This window comes from Mesitornis unicolor, unplaced genomic scaffold, assembly GCF_000695765.1.
Source record: "Mesitornis unicolor isolate BGI_N332 unplaced genomic scaffold, ASM69576v1 scaffold38964, whole genome shotgun sequence".
Lineage (NCBI taxonomy): Eukaryota > Metazoa > Chordata > Aves > Mesitornithiformes > Mesitornithidae > Mesitornis > Mesitornis unicolor.
This window is the reverse complement of record NW_010182802.1, coordinates 2,735-30,144: the sequence shown is the minus strand read 5'-3', so window position 1 is coordinate 30,144 and position 27,410 is coordinate 2,735. Positions and strand designations below refer to the sequence as shown.

At 42.8% G+C, this 27,410-nt stretch overlaps 1 protein-coding gene across 1 annotated transcript in view; it reads left to right on the top strand.

Annotated features, from left to right (window-relative positions):
• LOC104540168 (dedicator of cytokinesis protein 7) overlaps positions 1–27,410 on the top strand; it is a gene marked incomplete at both ends in the record, with an annotated part of 66,635 nt that overhangs the window by 37,063 nt on the left and 2,162 nt on the right. The window contains 21 exons of the mRNA XM_010183905.1: positions 3,329–3,421; positions 4,615–4,704; positions 5,723–5,818; positions 5,922–6,062; positions 6,215–6,328; positions 7,187–7,357; positions 8,042–8,181; positions 11,713–11,882; positions 12,694–12,848; positions 13,273–13,455; positions 13,911–14,046; positions 15,385–15,481; positions 17,870–17,966; positions 18,453–18,587; positions 19,257–19,409; positions 20,232–20,390; positions 20,657–20,757; positions 21,615–21,807; positions 22,351–22,494; positions 23,445–23,576; positions 24,575–24,589. Coding sequence (XP_010182207.1) covers positions 3,329–3,421; positions 4,615–4,704; positions 5,723–5,818; positions 5,922–6,062; positions 6,215–6,328; positions 7,187–7,357; positions 8,042–8,181; positions 11,713–11,882; positions 12,694–12,848; positions 13,273–13,455; positions 13,911–14,046; positions 15,385–15,481; positions 17,870–17,966; positions 18,453–18,587; positions 19,257–19,409; positions 20,232–20,390; positions 20,657–20,757; positions 21,615–21,807; positions 22,351–22,494; positions 23,445–23,576; positions 24,575–24,589 — 2,715 coding nt within the window. The remainder of the gene's footprint in view (positions 1–3,328; positions 3,422–4,614; positions 4,705–5,722; positions 5,819–5,921; positions 6,063–6,214; positions 6,329–7,186; positions 7,358–8,041; positions 8,182–11,712; positions 11,883–12,693; positions 12,849–13,272; positions 13,456–13,910; positions 14,047–15,384; positions 15,482–17,869; positions 17,967–18,452; positions 18,588–19,256; positions 19,410–20,231; positions 20,391–20,656; positions 20,758–21,614; positions 21,808–22,350; positions 22,495–23,444; positions 23,577–24,574; positions 24,590–27,410) is intronic.

Sequence of the window (27,410 nt, the reverse complement as noted above, 5' to 3'; positions counted from 1 at the left end):
AAATAATGGGGAAGTTTTCGTTACTTTTTCCTGTGAAAAGATGTCCTTACTAATGGCCCCGTCTCAGACCTTTTCTGGCAGTTGTTGATAACACTACTGAAACTCCCCTCCTTTAAAAGAGTTGCTGATCTCTCTGACTTGCTGGAGGCTACCCTATAGCAGTGTTACTTCCACAAGTGTGGTGGCGAGGGGCGAGTGTCCTTCTGGACTTGTCGCCCAAAGATTAGTAGAGTAGTTTTACTGCCTCACTTTTCACATGGCCAGCAGCTGTATCCTCTGACCAGCTCTGTTACATCTCCCCAAACCTTGCATCCCTACCTTGCCGCCCTGTGATCCCACTCTTACCTCCCAGACCAAAACTCTCTCTTCTCCTCTGTGTCCAGCACTAACGGCTGCTCAGGTGCTTTCTCTAATTCTTATGTCCAGTACAGGTATCTTCCATGTAACAGGAATATTCCCAGTCCCTGCATGGGCTGGAGAGGATTTCGGATAGGTAGGGAGTGAGCCATAGTCCAGCCAGCTGAGCTGCAGTGTGATTTTATGATTAACTCTGCAATCATAGTGACTTCCCACACCTGTAAGTGACTTTCTAGTGCGGGCACATCAGTGCAGAGCATCTGGCATGATCTGGATTTGGCTCTTCAGGGCTCACATCCCCTGCAGGAGGACCTCAGTGAGTGAGTTTGGTACTAAAGCCATCAGCTTCACCACTCAGGCTTGGCACTGGTTGGTCCTGGGCTTTTTAAGAGCTAGAAAAACATAGTTTCAAAAATATAACATTTTAAATGAAAAACAGAATAATTTGCTGACCAAATAAGAGGCTGAAGAAGTGTGGACAGGCAAATCATTATTTCTTACATCAAAGTTTGGCCTTAGAAGTCTTAAAATACTTTAAAGACCACTTCAGTACCTTGCTAATTAAGCAACCCTGACCTTTTGTGAAATGCACCAATGTGCACATGGAAGTTACTCAGGCTATCAGCAGTTTAACACGTGCTGACTTAGTGAATAATGTCAGTACAAAATGAAGAGAGATTTTCTTTTAGAGATGTACTCCAGGCTCTAAAGAAAAACCTATTCTGTGAATAATTGTTGAGGGAAAAGTTCCCTTTAGAGTAGTCTGAGCATCAGAAATTAAGCTCACGCTTTTGGTTGAATACAATTATTTGTGCTTGTTACTATCAAAAAAGAAAAATAAAGCTCTCTGCTTTAAAAATAACATCAAATAGTGTTTTGTTGTTTGATAGAATTCTTCAGAGTCCAGTCCAGTATATTTTTTTAATTGTACTGTTAAGGTATTTACAGGTTTGGTAAATATGCTTTAAGCTTCCCCTTTATCAGCTTCTTACTTAATTTTGAAAATTCAAGTAGTCATCCCCTTTACAGGATCTGGAGGATTTCAGTTTATTTTCATAACAGAGAAGCTTTTAGGTCTGTCAGTTATTTTGCCTTCATTTGTCAACTGAGGTCATTTAAATTTTATTCTCTACTAAAGCAAATTTATTAAGTATCTAAAAATACCTGTGATGAGATTTCACACTGTAAGTGTTCCTGAAAAGCTGGAGATGTGCTGGGAAAAATCCAGAAAAGACTGTGGAGTTTCATTGCTCCAACAGTGGATTTTCACAAATGTGTGCCTTGTTCCTGCACAGATCCAGCTGCAGACTGAACCCTAGAGAGAGAACAGAATTTAATAGCAGTTTTTCGAACTTCTGAGTGACTCTGCCAAGCAATAAGAAGCTCTTGTACTCTTTTAATTTTCCAAAGAAGGAAGAATCCTTCCCTTTTCAGTTTTTTACAAAGTTACTTCTGCTTCTGCAAACGCCGTATATGTTCATCCTCAGAACCAGAGTGGCATGATTAGAAAGCTTGTGAGCAGCAATGGGAGTGTGATAAAGGCATTTTCAAAATTAGACCTCATTTTACAAAACACAAGCTTAGTTCAGCATTCTGCCAAGTCCTTTTGACTTTAATTCACTGTCAGCAAAATAAGGCATGTTTATGGGTCTGAGCAGGGCAGAGCACTTTGATTTATTTCTTCCAAAAAGTAATTGAGATTAAAACACTCTCCTTGTATGTATTCAGTATTTTTTTTATTGGACATCTTAAGCAAAATTACAGCGTTGCTGTACTCTGCGTAGAGGATGGTTCAGTGGATTAATGGTTCGAATCCCAGGTTACAGCTCTCACACTGGGTTCAACCTTGAGGTAGATTTTTCTTTGCTGAGAAAAATAGGTTGTTCAGCTCAGTGGACTTTGCAGCTGACGGTAATCGCTGGCATGAAATGGGCTGCCCCTTTGCTTCATGTATTGGGAAAAAGCCCTAAGTTGGCACAGAAACTCACTCGGGTGAGGATCGAAACCAATCTATGGAATTTGTGAGGAGCTGTTACTGGGTCGTGGTGTTGTAAAGCTGCCTCCAGTAGGGCTGGATCCTGCGACCCAGGAAATTCCACCGCATCCCACTGCATGCTCCTGCCTTGGGAACAGCCTGGGTGACAAACACAAGTTTAAATTTTTTCTTTTTCTGGATGTCTCAAGAGGAGAAGGGAGCAGAGAGTGAGGGAGGATCCACAGGAATTTTGCCCGTATTATCCGTTGCAGGAGTAGCATTTGGGAGTACAAACTAGATGGAGCTTTTAAAAAGCAGGATGATTTTTCAGATATTTTGCTTGGCAAAGCAAGTTGGTTCCAGAAAAGGTATGTGCTCTTTCCTTTCTTTGCCACACTACCCAGAAGAAAGTACCCAAATATCCATGTGAAATCCTGTTCACTGGGGTTACTCTTCCATCAGAGCCAGATTTTTATTCCATGAGTAGGAAATCCTGTGAGAGCTGTCAGCCTTTTCGAAGTTTTTCACCATTTCCATAAGAGTTGTAGAACTTATAATCTGTGGGCTAACCAGCAGTCTATCCCTAAAGAAGCTGGAAACCTCAGCATCCTTTGTGGTTTTCATGTCTGGGCACCTATTTCCCTCTGTCACACTGTAAATCTGGGCTGCCTGAAGTGAATGAGTTTCAACTGATCAGAGTAAGAGTTGGATTTTTCAGAAGGAGGATAGTTTTTGAATGTCAAGCATTACAGATAGGACAGGTTGGACCAGAGCTGTTAACAGTATTAATGTGATGTATGTGTGTGATGAGATAGAAAACAATCCTCTGGACTGAAATATCTCAACAGCCACCTGAGAATTGAGGCTGCTTTAACAGCGCTAACTGGTGATGTGTTTGCAGTTTGATTGCTTTTAAGGACTAAACTTTGACTACTGTATGGCATGCAACATGTAATATTTCTTTCCTTTCCCAACTGCTTTCTATTACATGCCCAGGGTTTAGACCGCTCCAATTCCTGGGTAAACACTGGTGGTCCAAAAGCAGCCCCATGGGGATCCAACCCCAGCCCAAGTGCAGAGTCAACACAGGTGGTGTCTTCGGTAGAGGTTTTTCTGGCTTTGTTTTCCCTGACGTTTCCCTGTAGAATTATCTTCCTTTCAGTGTATATTCTGCTTTTGGTGGTTTGGTTTCTTTCTTATTTATTTATTCCTTGAAAACTTTGCGAGTTTTATGTTCTAAATTAGCCTCTTCTCCCCTACCACCTCACCACACTGCATGAAAAACCTCAAAATGCGTGAACGTGTCCCCTTCTTCATTTCAGTGGTTGCTGGTCTGTGAAATGTAAATGCTGTGACTGCTTTTCTTTCTTTTTTTCTCTCTTTCTAACACTAGTTTCAGCTTCAAGCGGAGTACATTTCTAAGTGGGAACATTAATCACAGCTTCATAGTTTTGTCCATGTTTGCCATTTCTTTTGATGTCATGAACCATTTTGCCATTTTCATCAAGCATTTAGTATTCATCGTCAAGTAATCCTTCATGACTGTTTGAATGGAATATTGTTGAACCAAAATTGGTACACATGTAAAATTCTCTCTTAAAACATGTAAATTTGACTGCTGGAGACAGTGACTTGCTAGGGCCAATTGTATCTGTTGTGTGTTGCAAAGTATGAAAACTTTATAGCAGCTTCAGTCAGAAAGATGTAACTTATTTAGCCCCTGTTGCCTGCTGTTTTCCACTGCATGGTTGCCTTGAACGTACCTCTCAACTGTACCTCCTTTCAAGTTTTTTGGACTTGCAGAAATACTTGGTCTGAGTTCACTTGCACTCCTGGCAAATTATTTCCATTAGAAGCAGAACTTCAGTAATTTTCTCATTTCCTGTGCCACGAGCAGCGTCGCTGTGGGGTACATCCCCATGCGCTTGCTCTCTGGTAGATTGAGAGGTATGGGCTGAAATTACAGATATTATCTCCTTGACGTATGCATGTTGATAAAATACAATGATGAGAAGGTTTCATGCTTTGCAGCATTAAGTGTCTGTGCATAAGAACATGCAGTTATTTAAATAGCCTGTATGTCTTAAAACAAAGTGCTGTCATTCTGTTTAAACCAAATCTGTAAATGAATAAGAGTTTGAGAATGCATAAAAAGGTCTAAAGTCAGTAAAAGCCTACAGTTGAAACAGTATTTTTGTAAACGTACATTGTCCTTGAGCTGCAAAACCCATCCACGGCAAACTTTAATGTCCTGTCATCATTCATTCATCTCCACTCCGTAGGCTACGGATCGAAGTTGTAATCGTATGTCTTCGCACACTGAGACGTCAAGTTTCTTACAAACATTAACAGGACGATTACCAACTAAAAAGGTAGATTTCAGTGAAGACAATTGATATTGTGGGGCAAGGAGGTCAAGTCATTCTGAAAACATGATGCAATCTATTCTTTTCTTTATAGCCTGATTTTTTTCCGAGGTCATTAGGAACTGCTGTTGCTTAACACCTCTGAATATCCAGGCTGTAGTTAATGTGAAGTATTCTGACAGAGTTGAATTGGGAAGAATAAAATGATCAGGAGTAGCTTGTCTGATTTAATGTCCGTGCTGTTTGGAGCCAGTTTATTACTGGCTTTCAAAAAATATGAATAGCACTGTCTAGACATGTAAATGATGCGTTCTTGTGTGCAAAATTACAATGTGTTAGGTGGATAGCAGTATGGACGTGTGCTGAACTCAGTTGTGTAGGTGTTAATCCAGAGGCACTCCGGACAGGGAATGGCAGTTATGTTTGAAGTGGTCCCATTAGAAGAGATGAGATCCTACTAAAAAATGTCAGAAAGGCAAAACGCCTGACTTTTTGTGTAATGAAAATGTGGTCACTGACAACGTCCAGTCTGTGGGTTGGTCCTGCTGAGAAGAGAAATTAAAAAGCTGTTTCTTAGCCCCATGTTTTTTCTGTTTTAAGTCCTTTCTCACAGTAAATACACATCTTTGTACAAACCGCTTTATATGTCCGCTTTTTTACTCCTTTTTCCTGCAAAAATCAGACCAGGCAGAAAGGTAGACTTTTAAACTAAACTAATTTGAGCACCAAACCTTTTTTTTTATTATTATTTTTTGGGTGGGTGGAGAATTCTTTTGACACTTGAAACTCAATTTGGAGCGAGATGCTGTGAAACGTTTCTCACATCACGTATCATAACATCATCCTTCATTGTTAGCTGGGGATTTCTTTACGGGATGCTACCACTGCTGTCGTGTTCCCAGTTATTTTGCTTAACCTCATTGTTTGCCATACTTTTCCATGGACCGTGCTACCATTTCTCATGCGGACTGTTTTCTGAGCTGATCCTGAGGCTCGGGCTAACTCTGGCTTTTAATCTGTGTAGCTTTTTCACGAAGAGCTGGCCTTACAGTGGGTTGTGTGCAGCGGGAGCGTGCGGGAGGCAGCCCTACAGCAAGCCTGGTTCTTCTTTGAGCTGATGGTGAGCAAACTGGAAACACCTCACTTATTGTCTCACATTTCGTAGTTTAAAACACAAACGGCAGCAACTGCAAGTGACTTTGTTGTAATTTATATTCCTATAGGTGAAGAGCATGGTGCATCATTTGTATTTTGCTGACAAACTGGATGCGCCAAGAAAGAATCGTTTTCCTGAGCGTTTCATGGATGATGTAACTGCTTTGGTCAGCACAATTGCTGGTGATATAGTCTCTCGCTTTCAGAAGGTAATGGCAAACAGTTATGCTGAGCGCTGGTCAGAGCTCAGGCACCAGCCCTCCTGCATATCTGTTGGTGCCTAGACCAGGAACTGTTGTTTGGAAACATACAGTATGCCCTTCTTCATTTTCTTTCCCATTTTTCTTTTCCTTCTCTCTAGGATACAGAAATGGTTGAAAGACTCAACACCAGCCTTGCATTTTTCCTCAATGACCTGTTGTCTATCATGGACAGAGGATTTGTTTTTGCTCTTATTAAGACCTGCTACAAACAGGTGAATGCAGATAAATATTATGACTTAACTGTGAACCACAGCAGAGTCTATTACTGTAATTTTCTTTGGACAGCCAGTAATGTATGGGCACAGAATTCTGCTATTCAGATCTTTATAGAGCAAGCAGGCCAGTCGCAGTGGTGATTTAGAGCTTACACCCTTCTGGTTACATTCTTAAATGTGAGTTTGGAATAACTCCCTTGAGTGAATGGACATGCACCAAGAAGGAAGAATTATTCTGTCTGCTCACTATGTTCAGAGTAATTGAACCAAAAATTGGTAGGAGGAGGTTTTGTGCAATGTTTTGTGGCAGGGAAATCACCTCGAACCACGAAGTTTTGTTTGATTGCAAACGTCCATGCTGATGCTGTGTACAAAGAAGGTGACAAGGTACCAGGAGCTTAGGCTTAGACTCGTTTTTGCTGCGGAGTCTAAAACATTTTATATAAGGGGCAAGAACAGCAGTTGAGCTTTGTTGCCTGCTGGGTATTAGCCAATCTGCATCTTGGAGGCAGAGCATCTGTTAATGCATCACACTGTGTGGTCTTGCTGCTCACAACTCCCTGCTGAAATCAATAGGACGTGGCTGTCATATGTGAAACACATAGTTCTTATATAAATATGCCTGTTATATTCATCTTGTGTTGATATATGTGCTGTTGGCTGGGATCTGTATGGCTCGCTATCAAAAGTTTAATCTGTAGCACAAAGAAGTGATGTGGATGTGACCATTTAATGGTATCAAGCTCTTCAGTTCTTTGGAAGTGTTTTGGGGAGCAGTGGTGAGACAGGGAGGCTGGTGCTGCGTTTATCCTCTCTTTTGGTGCTAACTACAGTCTCACGGGCTACACTTGCCAGGTGTCTACAAAGCTGTATTCCTTGACAAATCCAAGTAACCTGTCATCTTTGAGGCTGGACTTTCTTCGCATCATTTGCAGCCACGAACACTACGTCACCTTGAATTTACCCTGCAGCTTGCTCACACCGCCTGCATCTCCATCACCATCTGTGTCTTCTGCGACTTCCCAGGTACGCTGTGACAAGGTTCCTGTATGGAAATGCAAGCTGAGCTTGGTTCTGAGACTTAACTCATATGAGGTGGTTTTATCTCCTGTATTTTTAGTCTCTGGTTGATAATATTTTTTGAAATTGTTTATATAGGCATATTTCTGTCTTTAGGGACCTAGTCCCCTCCTGTATTGGACAATTCATGAACAAAAATGAGCCATTAAAGAAAACACTTTGTCTAGTGTTACCTTTTCTTACAAAAGAAGGGTCTTTCTCACACGCTGTAGCTTAGTCCTAGCCTGCTCAGAAAAAGTAATTTGAATTAGCAAGTGTTATTCAAGTGGATTAATTAATTACAAAATTACATAAACTAAATCAAATTAAAGCCTTCTTAAGCCTGAATAAGAGGATCCATACCTCAGTTAAAAGTTGAACTAATCAATTTTTAAAGGTTATTTGGCTTAACTTCCCTAAGGCCCGCCGCGTAGGTGGGAAGGCAATAGCATCAAACAGAATTAACAGATGAGTTAGTGAGCTTGGATGCAATGTAAGCAGATGTGCCTACATCCAAACAAAAAAGGGAAAAGGTAGTTTGTGTGAGATTGTCTTTAATTCTGAAATATGCTTTTAATGTGTTCCATAAGCTTTGACTCTGTATTGCAAGGGACCTCATTACGTAACTTCCAAAACTTGATTTCTTTACAGAGCTCTGGGTTCTCCACAAATGTCCAAGACCAGAAGATTGCAAATATGTTTGAACTGTCTGTGCCTTTCCGCCAGCAGCATTACCTGGCCGGCCTTGTGTTAACAGAACTGGCTGTCATTTTAGATCCTGATGCTGAAGGGTAAAGCTTTACAATTATTTTTTTTCCCAAGAGTTTTCTGTAATTCCAAGCAAATGGTGAATGCAAAGCAATTTCTGGCATGGCCAGAATTGGTTGAAATATGTAAGCTGAGAAGATAAGAAACTGTTTATTTAAAAATCCTCTTCTTTCTCCTTACCCCTCATGTTTCGTACTTCCTTAGCCCTGACTCTGTAAACATGATTTCAATTACAGTTTTCGAGCTAAGAGGGTTCCTGCTGGAGCCCCCAGCTGCCACAGAGGCACTGCTGGAGCTCTAAGAGGAAAATAGCTTTTCTCAATTGTAGCAAGAAAATAATTTTCAACATTCAGAAAGTCTGTGTTGCTGGTGGTTTTAAATGTTATAATGTATTTTTCCTGTGGTCCTCCCTGCTCTTTTCAAACATAAATTACGCACTGAGGAGGCCCCTGCAGGTTACATAAATAGACAAATAGAGTCAAGCAGGCAGGGTTTGTCAGTGACTTGTCTGGCTTGTGCAGCAAATAGCAGTCCTGACATCCGGTCTGTTACTTGTGTTATTTAGAGCTGCATTCTGCCTTCTCTCTTTCATATGGGTTCCAGGGAAAATTATTGGTTGCTCCCACATTCATAAGTTCTCTTGCAGGCATTTTTTCCTCAAGGTGGCCTCAGAAACCAGCAGAGTCGACAAATGCTGATGATTCATGGTTAATTCTGACCCTTTACCAAAAGGTCTCAGGAATTCAACATTCATTCTGTTTCCTGTTCAAGCAGAAAGTGATGCCATAAGTTAGAATATTTTCTTGTATATGTAGGTTAATGCACTGCAGTCCCATTTGTTTGATTCAAAATGAAGAAAGCAGCAAATCTTTACCCATATACAGTGTCTGCAGAAATCCTTTTTGGAGCATAGGAACATCCTGACCACAGGCTAGAAATCAGGTCCTGCCTCTGATCATATTTGCTGGTGTTCTTCACAAACATCCTCTTCTTATCACCTGCTTCTTGAGCTCTCCCACCTTGCTGGTCCCCTTAAGCTTGGTCCAGGATGGTAATCTCTGTCCAGCTGCACAAGGATGCTATCAGTGTGATCTTACTGGTGTCCACTGAGGAGACAGCTCCTCAGTCAAACCCTGTCTAGGCAAAACAAGAGCCCACTGATACCAGTTCAGCTCTGGAGATGACTTTTGATCGAAGCTCCTGAATTTTGGTGAGGACGTGTACCAGTTATGCATTTGTTTGCTGTAATTTTCCAGGATGACTACCAAACAGTGGTTTGCTGTTTATTAGCTGTTCTCAGGTTTAAACCGTCTGCCTTTGACAAGGTAGATCTACCATGTAGAGTAAGCCAGTGTGTCCAGATCTGCTCTTCCCTTGCCTGTGAAGACTTTTAATGGACAGATAATATTACTGGCATGTTATTAGTAGAGGGCTCAGATATACTTGCCATTCATATGTTTTGGCCACCCTTGGAACCTGCTCAAAATTGCTCCCAGTTGTGTTGTCCTGCAGCAGGAGTGAAAGTGGGATGCCCATTGATTTGCTCATTGTGTTAGAGCTTCGCCTTAGGTCTTGACAGACAATACAAAGTTCTGTCCTTGCTTTTTTTGTTCCGTTAGTAAAATATGTTAAATTTCATCTCACCCATTTTATAAGAGGTCATTGGATTGAGTTGGACAGAAAAGCCTGCAGTACCCTGGTGCGTTAGATAGATCCCTTTGTTCCAGGTGCTGTACACAGGACATTACAGTCCTCCTCCAGAGCACTTGGAATCTGAAAACAAGACAAGATGCGGCTGAAACAAGCCAGCTGAATCTGACCATTGCAGAAGTGGAGAACAGGGAGCGAGTCCCAGCTGGTAGACCCCAAACAGTGTGGTGGTGCTTTGGTTATTAACTCATATTCCTCGCTTCATAGTGCCCATGTTGCCCATATTGACTGATTTTACAGGACGGAAGTGAGAAAATGGGAATTTGGCCCTCAGTATCCAGTGACAAAAGTCTGTTTCCAAAAAGTGTGCGGTGTTGGCATGAATTCAGGCCAGGGCAGAGATAACAGAGGAGACGGAGGGCAGCAAGATCAATTCATTGCATTATCAGCCAGAAAGATTAGTGGGCTGTGTTTCCTCCCCTTCACTAGGGATCGATCCACCATGGTACTTCCTCTGTTCTGGAAAAGTGAAAAAGAAATCCACGTAGCCCTAGGTTTGAATTACACTGCTTTCTTTGGATGCGTTTTCCCTGTGGCCTGCAGGATAATTTCCCTTGAGCACTTAGAAACACAACTTAGGTGCCACTCCTTCACAATAATACAAAGACTTGTTTTTTAACTGTAATCTGAAGGAACCAGTCACTTAAACAAGCATTTCCTTCCTAGTTATTAAGGCACTCGCTAATTACCCAAACAAGCAATTGCAGGATCTCATTATGGCTTGATTAAAAAACAGAGGAAGGAAGTGTAGCTACAACTAGCTAATGTCCTCCTAACCTCTACTAGTGTCTTCTTAATAATTTTAAACCCACAACACCACAGTCAAAGCCTCTCATCTTGTTAACCAGAACTCAACTCTACTTTTCAGGTAAAGTGGATACTGCCTGAAATTCGGCACTTGTTTTAATACCTCAGGTCTGAACACTGAAGCTTATGTTTTGCTAATGCAATAATGTCTGAGCTTCCTTGGCTGCTTCCTGCATGGGGTAACGTTGTCTTCTTGGCCTAGTTTGCCTATAGAAGCAAATAGCTGCAGAAATACCTGCTATTTGCTCAGAAAGGGGTTTTTTGCCTCTGTGTGGTGGCTGAGGGAATCAAAAGGAGCAGAGCGAGTTCTTGAGAGATGCAGGGGAGTTTGTGTTTGCAAGGCACGAGCACCCATTAGGCTCACGCGGGGTGCCCTGCAAAAGGCAATGGTGCTTGGGCCCTGCCATCGTTTGCATCTGAATTATGAGGAAGGCCATTTTTTGTTGTTTTTCCTTCTACTCCTCCATGTCTTGGACACTTTTTATTCAGAATTATTGATCTGTCTGCTGATTTGGTTGAATAATTGCGTGGGAAGTTAGGGAACCGAAGCAGAAACTTCCTGATCATTTGCTAAAAGCAATGTTCTGTCTTAGGGGGGCTTTGCTCTCTGTAAATGGTGTTAAATAGAAACAAAAAAAAGAACACAACAAATAGTTTCACTAAACCCACTGTCCTCTCAAGTTTCTCTCCCTGTTTTCCATATTCCCCAGATTCTCCTAATGGTCCTTAACAGATGCGATACTTCAGCATAGCAGTAGCTGGGGCTTTGGTTTTGTATGGTAAATATGAGTGTGCTCACATTATATTGGGTGTGCACCTCAGCAAGGTATTTTTGTACGTTTTGTGTGGCATAGTCGGAAACAACGCCATTTGTAAGATCCATGGGAGATCCAAAATAAGTGCAATTGCAGTTTATCTGAAGTTAAAAATAAAAAGCAGGGGTTTTTTTTCCTTTTTTTTTGAAGCCACTTAGTTACAAAGTATTGTTTGCTTTGAAGATATTAACTAATCTGTGTGACCCAACTCTCTTTTAACAGTTTATTTGGATTGCATAAGAAGGTTATCAATATGGTACACAACTTGCTGTCCAGTCACGACTCGGATCCGCGGTATGCTGACCCGCAGGTAAAGGCCCGGGTGGCAATGCTGTATCTACCTCTGATTGGCGTGATCATGGAAACCGTGCCTCAGCTTTATGACTTCACAGGTATTTTATAGTCTCTGCTTTGAATATACGTTCATCTGCTCGCAAGACTTGAGTGTTTGGGTTCTGAAATTGAACTACGAAACCCTTTACTGTTGGATGAGATTGTTCCTGTTTCTGAATTAAAACTTTGACGTGCTTTCACATCCATTTCCAGGGCTGCGCTTGCAAAATGTATCTTCAGTGGCTGTTAACACCAAAAAGCTGCATTTGCCCACTTATTTGCATGAAGTGAAAATGCAGTTTAGTTTAAATTTGGCTATTGTATATGCAGAACCAGCCTCCCTCTATGTCTCACCTGCTTTAAAAGTCACCCCATGTACTGTTCCATTCTCATAACAGTCCCAAAGGATAAGCAGAGTCCCTCTTCTTCCTCTCAGTATGTGCGCTGTCAGCAGTTCGTTTCAGGGGTACTTTGCAAAGTGTCCTGAAGAGCAACAATGGTGTGGGGTGTTTCAAATCAGGGCAGGGAATACAGTCTGGAGTAGTTTGGAACTTGGAGTCATCTTTACAACCTTTGAGTTTAATGACACAGTAAAGCTGCAAGGTAAGGATCTGGATTGAAGTAGGCACAAAAGGTCTGTTTTCAGAAGGGTTCTGGAGACTGAGGTTGTGTAGATTGCATTTGAAAATTGTTGCTTTCTTTGCTTTACATGACCTCACATCATAGTCCTGTTTACTTGCAGGACCCCATGAGCCTGATGATGTTCAGTTTGTGTTCCCAGACAGTTTAATGAAACTGGCACTGCAGAGGAAGGTTGGGGAGAGAAACTTTGAATTTGGGAATTGACTGAGTACACGTGTTTCTCCACAGAGAGTCACAATCAGCGCGGGAGGCCAAGCTGCGTCGCCGTTGATGATTACGAAAGTGAGGGGGGAAGCATGATAAGCCAGACAGTCGCCATGGCCATCGCAGGAACATCTGTCCCGCAGCTCACCCGGCCCAGCAGTTTTCTACTCACCTCATCGGTACAAAGCCGTCTCTTCCTATTCCTTGACCCTCAGTCTGTGTCAATAAGCAAATATTTATGCATGCAGGTGCTGTGGGGCTGATCAGTGAGTGGTAGGGGCTCCTATCAGTTTGCAGCTAGTTGTTAGACAAGGAGACAGAGGGTGAAAGATGAGAGGGAACAAATCATGTTTGCATGTTGTTGTGCCTGTCTCCAAGAGGGTATAAGAAAATGCCAAGCACAGATAAAAATCAACAACCCTGGGTTTGTTGAGAAAGAGACGTGTATCTCCTGGTTATTAGTAAAAAATATGCCTTCACCTTCTATTCCTATTTGGTAATAATTTAGGCGGTGGTAGTAGCTGTTACGGATCCTTCTAGTGATGACTGAAGTGTCTGGACATGAAATACAATGTGGCCCATGTCTTGACCTGTGTGTTTTAGAGCGGCAGGCAGCACTCCACCTTCTCAACAGAGTCCAGCCGCAGCCTTCTGATCTGTCTCCTGTGGGTGCTGAAGAACGCGGATGAAAGCGTCCTGCAGAAGTGGTTCACGGACCTGTCAGTGCTGCAGCTCAATCGCCTGCTGGATTTACTTTATCTTTGCGTATCCTGCTTTGAATACAAGGTACTGCTATATTGTTAAAACCTCCTAGGGCTTGCTGAGGAACTTCACACGACTCCAGAAAGGCATTTCCTGCTCTCTCCTAAGTATTTCCTGTATTCAGAATCCCAAGGCTGAGCATGTCTCTGTGCAGCCCGTAGACTTTTTCCATGTTTACTTTTCAGCCATGGAAGTGTCTGTGCCTTCTGTCACTTCTTAAGCAGTCTGTGCTGCTTGTGTCTCATCTGGAAACTGCTGCAGGGCAAGGGGACAGCTCTTGGTCATTTTGCTTACTATCAACAAGAAGAGAGTTTTCTGTAGTGATGCTGGAGTCTGGGTAGATTATCTAGTGACTAAACCTGCATTCCTTTCTTGCTCTATGTCTTTAAAGGAATTCAAAGATATTTTGAGTTGTTAATGCTTAGAAAATAGCACAGATTGCAGGAATCTTCACTCACAGTCTCATTTGAAACTTGCAGGGCAAGAAAGTATTTGAAAGAATGAACAGTCTGACGTTCAAGAAGTCGAAAGACATGAGAGCCAAACTTGAAGAAGCTATTTTGGGAAGCATAGGAGCAAGGCAAGAAATGGTTCGAAGAAGCAGAGGGCAGCTAGGTAAGTAAAGAAATCTTCTGTTTTGTCCCCGTTTCCCAAAACGGCTACTCCCATCCCCAGCAATTACTTGAATCCATCTGTGGTGTGAGGGCTTGTACAGAAAAAGCCTTGAGGCAAACATTGGCTTCCGAGGGAAGCAAAAAAGCTCAGATCTCCAGGCTTTGTTGGGCTACAGAAGCACTTGCCAGAGAAGGTCAGGCCCCACAACAGATTTCAATCCTTGTCCCTTTAATGTCAGTGCAGGAGGCAGCCATTTAGCTTTTCGGAGCTGGGCTCCAGGCAGCAGTAATGAAAATGCGGAGCCAACACTGGTTTTCTAGAGAAGCACAGAAGTGCAGAGCTCAAGGCTTTGTGGGGTTATGGAAGCGCTTCCCAGGGAAGGTGACACTGTGTAACACCTTTCAGTCCTAGCCCCTTTGGTGTTACAGCATCAAGACCCATCAAGATCTTCAGACAGAGAGGGCTGTAGAAAAAGCTGTTTGTGCTTTGCAGCGTGCTCCACTGGGTCTGCAAAATCTCCACACTTTTCCTAAGTTTCATCTACAGGCTTTATTTGTTACTTGATTGCTTTTGTGCACGTGTGATCATGTCTCATTTATGGGGTGTTATTGCTTGAACTCCTTTCAGTGTAGCATCTTTCAGAGCCACTTTCTAGTATGTCCTGTGCAAGGATCAGAGCAAAAGACAAACTGCCTGATCTTGCTTTGATAGCTCTGAAAATGCTTGGATATTTCTGCTCACTTAGCGAGGCTTGAAATAGCCAGGAGTTGGGGTAACAAGCACTTTCTGATGATTTTTGCTGTTTGTGTTGTTTGGGATGAAGGATGGCCCAGAGGTTAGGACCAGAATCGGAACTGTGGCGTTGTTCTTACTCTGCCACAGGTGTCCTGGTAGATTTGAGCCAGTCATTGTGGCCTAAGTTGAATAAATATTTTAGAGCCATAATTAATGGCCAGTTGAGGACAGCAATATCAGACTGCTGAGGATTGCTACACCCAGGCAGTCCAGGGAAGGTGCTTTTCTTACCAGCCCTGGTAGCTGCCTCCCTGATTTGAGCATCTCTCCGTTAGCTCTGTAGTGAGTTGGCATAAACACAGTGATCTGCGTTACTCGTTGCTCTCTTGCATTCAAAACCACTGCAAGTGAAGTTGGCTCTCATGCCACACAGCAGTGACAGCATCAGGGGCCATGTGAAGATCTTGGGTGAGTGCCACAGCCCTGGGCTCTAAGAAGTCATAGTTTGTCATCTCCTGTCGCTTGTGAACAAGTCTAGAGTTGCTACCCATGTGAAAAAAATGGGCATGAGATGACTGCTGTTGTTTTGATGTTATCCCACAGAGAGAAGTCCTTCTGGGAGCGCGTTTGGAAGTCAAGAGAATTTGAGATGGAGAAAGGATATGACTCACTGGCGTCAAAACACAGAAAAGCTTGACAAGTAACTCTGCCTTATCCTTCTACATTAACAATGTGACAGTGCCTGTGAGAGCAGGGTCTCTCTTCCCGTGGGTCAGTGGCAGCAGTCCACTTAGCTGTCCTGTGACCAGGATTGGGCCTTCAGAACAAGGCTGGCAGTGTGCAAATAGCTTTTAGTCCAACACTGCCCCATCTAACTCTTTGCTTCTTCACTGTCCCTTGTTTTCTTAGATTTTAAAATGGTATTTAAAGGGACTGATACAATCCATTACCTTCTTAACACCCTGTAGTGAGCTGTAATTTAGAGAGAAGATCCATTAACAGTTTTCACAGATAGCATATATATCTCATGTCATATTTCCTTTATTCCATAAGAGCATTCTGGAGTTGTCAAAGCTCGCTTTCCTTTCCTGTCCTAATCCATCACTTTGATTGTTTTTCCACATGTGCTGTGCTTTTAGAAGCCACAAACCAGCCAGGTACTGTAGCATTGGTGTGCAGTTCTTATCGATTGCCATTTTGTACATCTGCAGACTCAATCATCACAGCATTGTTTGTGATGCTTGGCAGAAGTTTTCAGTGTGTGTGTGCAACTGATTGGAATGAGCTCTTTTTGCTTCTTACACCCATTTCCTTTAAAATTCCCTCTCTTGGTGTGGTTTAATCTGGAGGGCTCAGGAGTTTTTTGAGCTTCGCTGCGCACATTTTCTGTTTCCTCAAGTTGTAACCTGCAGTCTCCATCCTCCCAGCAAAAGAATTGCTCCTAATCCTAGGAAATCAGTCTCAACCTAAGTGAAGAGGAATGGGGTCTTCAGAGCCCAGTTGAAGATCAGGCCAAATTTTACCCTTGAAGACATTGATGCTTCCTGGAGTAGAAAATACATCTTCACAGCTTCTAGTTGCTTTGTCCAACACAAGAAAGTAATCTCCTGTTATGTCAAGTAGTGGCTTTTTGTCCAAGACTCCAGTCCTGTTGAGAGACTGGGAAAGCCTGACCAGTGTGTTTCAACCTGCTAATGAAGCGATGTAGATACAAATTCCACCATGGCACATCTCCAGAGCTGTGGACAGAGCTACACCAGAATAAAATTTGGCCTGAAGAATTTACCAGTTCACTACTGGCCCTGGATCTGAGCCCTCTCCTTCCCCAAAGGACCTCACGTACATGTTACACAGCTGTGGAATTCCTAGATGGTCAGAGGATGGTATCTCACCCCACAAAATAATCTGCTTAAATAACTCTACAAGCCTGCTTTCTAACCCGTACTTGCTCACTGTGACCTGGGTCCATCACACTCCACCCCTGTGACACTGCAAGTGTGTCCTACGTGTGTAGGTAGAGCCTGGCCCTTGGAAACCAAATAAGCCAGACTTTTCACACCGAGAGTTGTGCACAGCTAATTGCAGGTGGTATTATTTTATGCAGATGGTGTTATTTTATATAGGGCCAGGCCCCAAACCTTCATATCTGGAGCCTGAACAGTAGATAACATGTGTATGACCCAGCTCCCAGAGGAAGCAGAGTGTGACAGAGCAATGTTGCTGCAGTACAGATCCCAGAGCCGGGTCAGCTGCTGTCCTCTGTTTTGTGTGTTTTGCTTGGATTTTGTCGGTTCCTGTGGGTCATGCTCCTGCTGTGCTTTGGCCTGGCCATGAGTGTCAGAGATGCCACCTGTGCTGGGGCAGGCCATAGTTGGGCTCTTTAAATATAGTGCTGTGTCCTTGCCGAAGGTAGCTCCTGCCACCGAAACAGGGTGGTTGCTGCTGAAATCCTGGGGCCATCAGTGTGAGTGGGCATATGAACTTCAGAAATCTTTCCAGGAAAGTGAGTTCCCTGGCATATAACAGCAAAATTGTGTTGTTTTTTCTTGGAGAGGAAGATATTCTGCAAGAACCGTAATGTAATGTAGCTTAAGCGGGCAAAGATTGCACCCTCACAGTACCCACTCTGTGCTACAACCAGTCTGGCTGCTGGGATCTACTACAGATATACTAGCTCGTGTAGCACCACCTTGTGTCCATAGCCTATAACATAAAACCATATGTTCTGTTCCTGGTTGTGCTCTTGCATGCCTAACGATGCTACTAAATCAGTTTTGAGTTGGGCTTTTGATTCTAAACTGTTGTTGTGTTTCTGGGAGAGTAACGCAGTGTCAGAAAGTAGTGTGATCTCTCCTGAGCATGATGAACGTAAATCCTGTGTAAGTTTGTATATGTAAAAAAAAGAAAAAGTCTTTTTTATTGTCCTTTTAATGGATGCTTTAAAATATCCTTGGAGTGTTGTCCAGTAATAAGTATGCGCATTGTGACTGGGGAGTTTCTGCTAATGTAAAAATATTGTTGACTGGAAGATACGTAGGTCTACTTCTTAAACAGAAAGTAATTTTATTGCTTTCTTTTCTCTGATTAGATCAAGGGCAGAGATAGAACATGAGGCACTTATCGATGGAAATCTTGCAACGGAGGCAAATCTGATTATTTTGGATACACTAGAGATCGTTGTACAGGTATGGGTAATAAGAAAATAGAGATGTAATGGCATTACAGTCAGCTGGCCAGGCAGCAATTTGTGAACGTGGACACGTGGCAATTTTGTCCCCTCCTTCCTGTATAAATGAAACGGGGGCATGGGCTGTAAGCAGGCAGTAGCAGGCTTCCCAGATCCACCTCTACAGGGAGCCCCAGCAATCCTGAGGGTTGCACCTTACACCTGAATAATTCACCTAAAGACCAGCTACAGACTTTCCCTCTAGTAGAGCAAGGTCCTGAAAGATCAGAGCCTCGTTGGGTGGAAAGCACCATAATTTCAGCTGCTTTAGTGCATGGGGCAGGTTCTCCTTACCTGAGGGTTGATTCAGAAATGTTATGGTTATGCAGGTCCAGCTAAGTGGGTAATTTCTCCATGCCCAAGGGCTTTTCAGCAGACTTACACCCTCCTGCATTCATGGGAGGTTCATTTTTGCTCATGCAACTGTTGTTTTTTTTGACTGCAGACTGTTTCTGTGACGGAGTCCAAAGAGAGCATCCTCGGCGGGGTGCTGAAGGTGCTTCTGCACAGCATGGCCTGCAACCAAAGTGCACTTTATCTCCAACACTGCTTCGCCACACAGAGGGCCTTGGTTTCAAAGGTGAATTCTCTGCAGATGCTATAATATATCCCGAGCAGTGCTGGTGGAGAATGGGGCTATTTGATTGCTTTGCATTGGGGTCATTTCACCAAGCATTTATTATTCTGTGCAATATTAATTTTCAGGAAGTGTGGTCTAGGCATTGATAGAACCTGACTGGTTTTCATGATCCATTCCCATATTTATGTACTTTGGGTTAGACACAGCCTGAGTGTGAGGTGGGTTCCTGCTGGCTGGTGGTAAGCAGGTAGAGGCACCTAGACATGAGGGAGCACAAGGCACAGGTGGAATTTAAGCTGCATGAAATTCATTTTAAATGGATTTTTTTTTTTACTGGGCTCATAATTTAAATGATTTCTGAGTTTCTGTAGGTATAATGGGAGAAGCTTAAAGTTTTAAGCCTGAGGTTTTGGAACTGATGTAAATCAGTCTAGGGGTGTAGATGTAGGAGCAAGCTATGGGGGTGGGTAAAATAAGTTGCCTTCCAGTGCTGCCAGTGATTCTGCTTTTGCCTTACTGTTACAGTGAAATGATTCAAATTTGCATCATTCCCCTCAAAACAGAGGGGTTTTGACTGCCTCTAACGCCAGTGGATTGCCTTGGCCTTTTTGTCCAAGTGCTTGTTCCTGTCTGTCCAAGCACGGATTTTCTTATGTGCTGTTTTTCCAGTTTCCCGAGCTGCTGTTTGAAGAAGAGACAGAGCAGTGTGCAGATCTGTGCCTGAGGCTTCTGAGACACTGCAGCAGCAGTATCAGCACCATACGGTCACATGCGAGTGCCTCCCTTTACCTTCTGATGAGGCAAAACTTTGAGATTGGGAATGTGAGTATCCTGCTGCGCTCCATTAGGTTATCACATGTAAACTGGTTGGGGACTGGGTATTCCTGTTGGAGAAAGGCTGCTGGTCAGTGCATAGCAGGAGTGTCCAGTCTCCAGTGCCCAAGACTGAGCTGTACACCCAGACGAGCTGCCTCTCATGCTGACTTAGAGAGAGATGCAGAGCCCTGGCTGGAATATTCACTGCAAGAGTTTCCAAACCTGTCATTCGGCAGGTTTGCCTGCTCCTCAGATCGGACAGTTTGCACTCAAGAGGCTGTTTGGAGGAACTCCCCTCTGCTTTTGCAGACCTCGAGATGAGAGCAGAAACAGCCACACAGCCCTTTCTGTGGAAAGGTATATGTGGTATATGTACCCTTTCTGAAAGGGTTGTGTTAATGCAAGCAAGTTAGCAACGGCAGGATTTTGTTTTCATTCAGCTCTTTCTTGCCTCTAATTACATCCTAGCTTGACTCATCCACGTGCGTTTCAAATTGTCAAGAAAATTCCCAGCCAGTTGGTATATTGCAGGCATACATGTAGCTATGTATGACAAAGTGCTTCTCCAGACATCTTGGTTTACACCGCTCTGGTTACAATCCCCCATGGTGAGTAGCAAAACTGGAGGCACCCACTGGTTTTGCCCAGGGACTGTTACGGGTTTGATGGCAGTGAGTTTTAGGCTCTGAGCCTGCCCTTTTCACAAAACTTCTCTTTTTTGTATCAGTTATCTGTCAGGAGAGCACAATGACCAGAGCACTGATGTTGCAGCAGACCATTGCAGTATCTCCAGGTTGTTGAAATACCATAACAATATCTCTGTTGCAGAACTTTGCCAGAGTGAAGATGCAGGTGACAATGTCTCTCTCATCCCTGGTGGGGACATCCCAGAACTTCAATGAAGAATTTTTGCGACGTTCCCTGAAGACTATTTTGACATATGCTGAAGAAGATCTGGAACTGAGGGAGACAACATTTCCTGATCAGGTAAATGGAATACCACAAGGGAAGTAATGTGTAGTTCATTACCAGGCTGTGCTTAAACCTCCATCTAGAGCTGGAATTTGCCTGCATCCCCTGAAGGAGTTACTTTTTTAAAAAAATGGCGTAAGTTTATAAAACCCAGGCCTTTGATTAGTTCTGACAGCAAGATGTAAACACACACAGGTTCAGAGCGGCTGTGTGTAGTTCGGTTAGCAGTGTGTAGCTCAATTCCCAGTGCCAGTTCATTACAGCAGTATATTTTTTTACAGGTCCAGGACCTAGTGTTCAACCTCCATATGATCCTCTCTGACACAGTTAAAATGAAGGAGCACCAGGAAGATCCAGAAATGCTGATTGACCTGATGTACAGGTAGAGTTTATAGCCGTTGCGCTGTAGGGAAGTAGATGTCGTGGTGTTTGAGCAAGGCTTAAGTGCCTACTGCACTTCCCACATTTAGAGCATGAGGTTTTGTATTGCTGTGAACTTTGAGGTTTTTTAGCAATTATTTCAATTTTATCTTAATCCTGTTTTGAATCACTTGCCATGATTACATTGCACCTGAAAACAGCACAGCTGCTTGGCTTGGATGTTACAGATTTGAGCCCTTACAGAGCTTGTATTTGCAGCAGTTCTGGGTCTTCATGCTCATGGACCAATATGTTGTGTTTAAAGGGAGCATTGATGGGCTTTGTCTGGCATTTATGTAGCTTGTCTTGGGTGAAAGTAGTTTCCATTCCCCAGCAGTCTGCCAATCTCATCCTCCACCTGAGTAAAGACAACTCTCCCTGCTTGCACTGGGGAAAACTTAAGGATCTTCCAAGACCTGCTTGCACAAAAGACTTTTTGGTGGTGGTACTCGTCATGGTCTCCATATACAAAAGATAGTCCAGAGCCGTGTTAAGATTCCAGCTACCAAATTGCATGGTGTCATCTGCACAAATTGTCACAAGCAGGCAGGTCTGCTCTGATTGTCCCACACCTTTGGCTTACTACTGGTGAAGTATGAGTTTTGGTTGAGAGCTTCAGCAGTCACCCATAAAAGCATTCTGCCATCAGGGGATAGCTGCAGTTTCTTGCCTGCCACTAACTGGCTCAGAAATCTATAATTTAGGGTAACTTTCCATCTTTCTTATCTCATGTATTTCTGGATAGCCTAGCACCAAGGATGTTTGATGGTTAAGCAGAAGTAACTAAATGCTGATCGCAACGGTTTTCTTTTCAAATAGGATTGCAAAGGGCTATCAGAACTCCCCTGACCTGCGCCTGACCTGGCTGCAGAACATGGCTGGAAAGCATTCGGAGAGGAGCAACCACGCCGAATCAGCCCAGTGCCTCGTCCACTCTGCAGCCTTGGTGGCTGAATATTTAAGCATGCTGGAAGACCGAAAATACCTCCCTGTAGGGTGTGTTACGTTTCAGGTAGGAATTACCCTCCATAATTAATTTTGGGCTTTGTCATCTGCTGCTGAGATACCGAGTATCTCCACGTGCCAGGTTTTACTGTGCCCTACGTACTCATACTGCACTGACAGCAACTTGTGAAAATCTTTATTATGCTTCAAGACTGTCTTGGTTCCCCAAAGTCTTTACATCCACAGTACTGATTGAATACAATTTTTTTTATTTATCCATTTAAGTAATGGATTTCCACCCTCTTTGATGTAACCATTTTGCAACGGGTGCAGTTGATGAAAGTGGTTCCTGTGATGAGCAATGTTAAGCAGGGCAATAGTGCGTTGAGCAAACAAGCACATATTGGCTTTGAATGTGTAGGTGGTCCAGCCCAGTTAGTTAAAGTGTGTGCCTTGCTGGTTCAGAAGGCAATTAAAGAAATGTATACGAAAGCTGCCTCTTCAAAAATTTCAGGATTTGATTGACAATCAGCTGCCTTTCAAAGTATTAAAAGTGTTGAATGTTGTTTAAAATGAGTGAAAATATTTTATCTACATTGTATCTCCTTAGAACATATCTTCTAATGTTTTGGAAGAGTCAGCAGTTTCCGATGACGTTGTATCACCAGATGAAGAAGGTATCTGCTCTGGAAAATATTTCACAGAAGCTGGTCTGGTGGGATTGCTGGAACAGGCTGCAGCATCTTTCTCCATGGTAGACGAATTTGATTTCTTTACCTGTCTTATTCTGCAATCTTACACTGCTAGGCAATTTGAAGGAAAATGTTTTCTCTATGAGACTGTATAATTGGATTGTAACTGCTTAATTTGCATGGAGCATTAGGAGTTTTAGCTGTTCAAGATAGTGCGGTTTGCTCTCTGGAGTAAACTGTGCAGAGAACAGGATCTGGGACGAAAAAGCCTTTCTGTGCTTCTGGTGGCTTTAACCAGTGCTGCACAGTTGGGATTCACAACTGTAAAGAAAGGCCATAATGTTTTTCCTCCTCTTCAGAGTAGGTTGAGAGCTTTATGTGAGCAGTGTTAACGCACTGGTTTCCATCAGAAACCAAGGAAAGCGGGTGAATTATTTCCCAAAACTCGATGTGAAACATCATTAGGTGGGTTTTAGTACAAGCAGCAATAACTCCAGAGCAAAGACCTTGAACCCGTGCTGTGGGCTGGCTGCTCCATGCGGTGCAGCGTCTCTACCCGTGATGGGCTGGATCCCCTCCATCAGAGACATTCTAGGGGAACTTCACAAAGCCCAGCTCATGGAGTGCCAAAAGCTGGATGGAAAAGTCACTGGGGTTGAAGATGCACTAAATACAGTGAGCTGTACTGTGCCCTTAAGCTTCCATATTTCATTCCCACAGATTTGGTTAGGATCCTGTTCTTGTGCATGTGCATGTATCCATCCAAAATATCCCAGTCGTGATGCTGTTAATAATCTCATTTGTTAGTAGCAATATGTAATGCAGTACCTCTTGACTCCAAAGGTGACTGGGGATTTTATTCCACTCACATATGGGTATATTTTAAGAAAAGATGCTGGTTACATCACAGTACCACCTTTTCATTTTGCAGTTTTATAATTTAAATGCTGATATTATGTATCATTCTTGCTATTGAATTGATGGAGCAATCTGATGGACCTTATTTTTGTAGGCTGGCATGTATGAAGCAGTTAACGAGGTTTACAAAGTCCTTATTCCTATTCATGAAGCTAATAGAGATGCCAAGAAGCTGTCTACTATTCATGGTAAACTCCAAGAAGCATTCAGCAAGATTGTTCACCAGGTAATGGTTTGAATTTTCAGTTGCACAGTGTGAATTGTGGAGAACCTTCAAATGCCCAGTGCAAATAAAAACTACACGTTAAGGGAAGACATTTTAATCAGATTACGTGAGAATTGTCAAATGGTGATCCACCATAAATGCAAGGATTGCTGTCAGGATTTTTCCTCTCTGGACATTTAACATGAGAGAACATCACATGAAGTTTTGTTGTAACTTTAGAAATATCCAAGAGTTAAAATGCCAATCAACTGTCAGTTTATCATTTGAGATGTTATTTTAACCTGTGTTTTGCATGCTGTATTTCTGAGAAAAACACTGTAGGTGTACCTGGTAGGTAATGTTCAGAAATGTTGGGGTTTTATTTGTCTGTTCATATGGTGGATAAATAATTGAAGGAACCTTTCTAAACTTAGATGGTACAAAACTCCCCAGCTTAGGTGCTGAGCATTTGATGAGGGACATCAGAAGTTACCAGCCCTCACAAAGCTCAATGGACCTGAGCTAAGCAGGAGACGAGAGCACTTGGCATCTCAAGAAGCACATGTTCTCTGCTAGGAGAGGCACGTCAGGTGCATGCCTTTCCATCAGGGCAGGCAAGCACTCAGCAGAGCCTCCTCCAGTACAAACCAGTGCTGCTCTGAGCCCCCACCCAGTTTTCTGGTCATAGGCTGCTGGGTGCATTGTTTCTTGGTATAGTTACCCTTAGGCTAACATCACCTCCTCCGTAGATGTCCATCAGTGCATCGATTTCATAGGATCCAGTTGAGAGGCTGGTGGTTTCCTCTCCTGTTCTGGCATTGCCAGATTCCTGAGGTTAAATTAAATGCTATAGGACAATCATTGAGTGTCCTTCTGGGCCAGAGAAGGCCATTTTGGATGCATGATGACTTATAATCGTTGAAACCGTTTCAGGTTTATGACATTGATGGTCATGTTTTGGCCTGTGAACCTTTTTTTTTTGTTTCTGTGACATGCGCTTTTTACTTTTTATTACACAGAGTACTGGCTGGGAGGTAGGTAACTCCATTTTAGTTAGTAAAGAACACTAATAGATTTTTCAGATGACTCACGCCAACGCTTGCCCACATGTGCTAGTTGTGGGTATTTCTGTTGCTGTCTGCTGTTAAAACAATTCATTAACCAAAGAAATACCAATAAACCAATTGTGGTTGTAGTAGGAAATTCTTCATACGAAGCTGTAGGTAGTGCATGGATGCTGATGTGTTCCACTAATGAGGTTCTTTGGTGAATGAGCCACTGTATCATCACTAGTTTGTTTTTATAATTTGTTTATATTTCTTTTCATCAGCATTGACACAGAACATCATCCCTTCATACCATATTTTCACCCCACCCACAGGGGTCGATTTAAGCGATAATGCTCAGAGGTACTGGAACACAAAACTGGTTTGCTGCATGTGCAGACCATATCTCAGGGAATAGGCTGCTTCATTCTGTTCATTTAAGAGCAGTCAATTTGTTATGTAGCTGTTTATCCGGCAGTAAAATAGCTCGGCTGTGTTAACTGGAGTCAGTTTTGCTGCTTTCATTTTTGCAGAGGCTGTTTGCTTGCATTTGTACAACACACACCATCAGAACCACACACTTGGATTAAAAATAGACAAAGAGAAGTTTGATTACTTTGATGTGAAGCTTGATGAGTTAATCACTCAGGCCCTAGTCCAATCAACACAGTACAGGAGCATTGAGAAGATACATTAAGAAGAAGATATTTAAAATGTTTTGTTAATGTGAGGGTACATTATTTGCTTAGACTTCAGCTGTCCAGTTAATCTCTGTCTTTCCGTGAGTCTCACTGTGGATCATTTCACTCCTGGCTTTCACCTCAGGAGAAGCATCTAAGCCCACGCTTACTGAGCTGGGGCCAACACCGAAGGTCCCTTGCCTTATGTGACACAAATCATTTGGGCTGATGACGTCTGAGCATCAGTTTTAATTCCTTTGGCCTAGCAAGAAGTGACATTCGGCAGCGTAAAAGTAAACCCTGACACTTAAGGGCTGGCCCTGTAAATCCTATGAGAAGTCCCAGTAGATGAGGCAGCACAGCAACCCCAAGTACACGGCGTAGGACTCTCAAGGAAACGTGTTCAGTAGCCAACAAACGTGAAGGCCTGTGAGCATCTATTTTCATTAGTCTGGCCCTAAATCGACCCCTGAAGAAAATCCTGTCATTGGTTATGATTCTAACATCACTCCGTCATGTTTTATTGCATGGTAAAAGACACCCATGGTTTCTGTTCTCGTCTGTCATCGTGCTCCTTCATTGCCACACTTTTTCTGATCTTTGTGCTTTGTAGCTTTCGGATTTGTTGCATGTTTTGCCCTTTTCCCTTATTTTAAATACTTTTAATTGATGCTCACCCTTTTTTATTTTAAAGTTTATTTGCTGCCAATTTGCTGCTTGTTTGTTTTTTGGTATTTCCCTAATTAAATACTTTCTGTTTTCTCCTCTATCGCCCTGGTTGCTGACCCTCCTCCCCACTCTTACTATTGTCTGTTGTGGTAAGTTCCTACTTGTGGAATTATTTTTTCCCCTTTCTCTTCCCCCCTCCCCTCCCTTTTTGTTTGACACTGTGGAAACCCCAATTTCATGTTACCAAAGAGCTATGCCAACAGCAGGACCCCCCTCATGTCACAAGGGAAGCAGTATTGCCAACTACCTGCTCATAAATAACAAGTATTGGGTTCTTCTGCTTGCATTCATTGAAAAAAAGTTGAATTAATTCATTCTGTTTACTTTCCTGTTGGGGAAAAATCTTTTCATGCTATGCCACGAGAATTCAAACATACTTTTTAAAGTATGCAGGGTGAGGCTGCCATCAAATAGCAGGACTCCAGGAACTGGTACTTTCCATAAAATCAATATTGGAAGACTTGTAGTAGTTGGCAACACTGCAAAGGACCTTGAGTTCAAATAGAGCCAGACAATAACAGTGTTCATTTTCATGAAGGTGGTTGGATTTTGCATTCTGCACAGTGTGTCTGGGGTTACTTTTATTCCTGTGCACTTGAGGCTGACGCTGCCTTCAGCAGCTGCTGCTCTGTTGGTTTTGGTGAAGAAGGGATGTGATCGCTCCTGTATTTGATTTTTCAAGTCTTGTTGGCAAAGCTTTTTGTGTGCGTGCAAGAGATAACTCTAAAACTTGATTCCCAGCAATTTTGAAAGGTATTTACCATGCATAATAACAAATCATGAACCTTCATAAATCATGGTGGCTGTTATCTGCTCTGCCAGTTCTGTAATGGCTATTCAGTGTTCACCTTCATTCTCTTCTCCTCCCAAAGACCTATTATTTTTCATAAAATAATAGGAGATAAAATGCTTTTAATAATTTCTCTCTCATATCTGCATTTTTAGCTCTTTTCAGAAACAAGACCATGGAGTATTTTTAAGTTATTTGAGTACTGTGACTAGATAAACTTTGATACTGGCTAAATTTCAATGAAAATATCTGAGTACAGAGCCATCCCCTATTTTTAACGCCAGGCAGGAAGCTCAGCTCTCCCAGTCTCAGTTTGCTGACAGCTCCTGAGTGTCTGTGAGGTAAGGAATAGCCGTAGGTGTTTGCTCTCCCAGAGGGAAGTGTTTCCAGCCCCTTGCTTCCAGGTATAGACCCCCCCCAACAGGAGTCACACGCGTTTTGTGGCTGACGGATCCAGGGCTTTGTGGGGAGCTGATCCTGTCAAGTGCTCCTCACTGCTGGCTTCTTTCCCATTCTTATGAAAACTGATTTTCAGCAGTTGGATTTATCAGGAAAAGCCAGTGCAGCTGGTCTTCATGACGATGAAACAAATACCTAAGTTGGGAGCTGC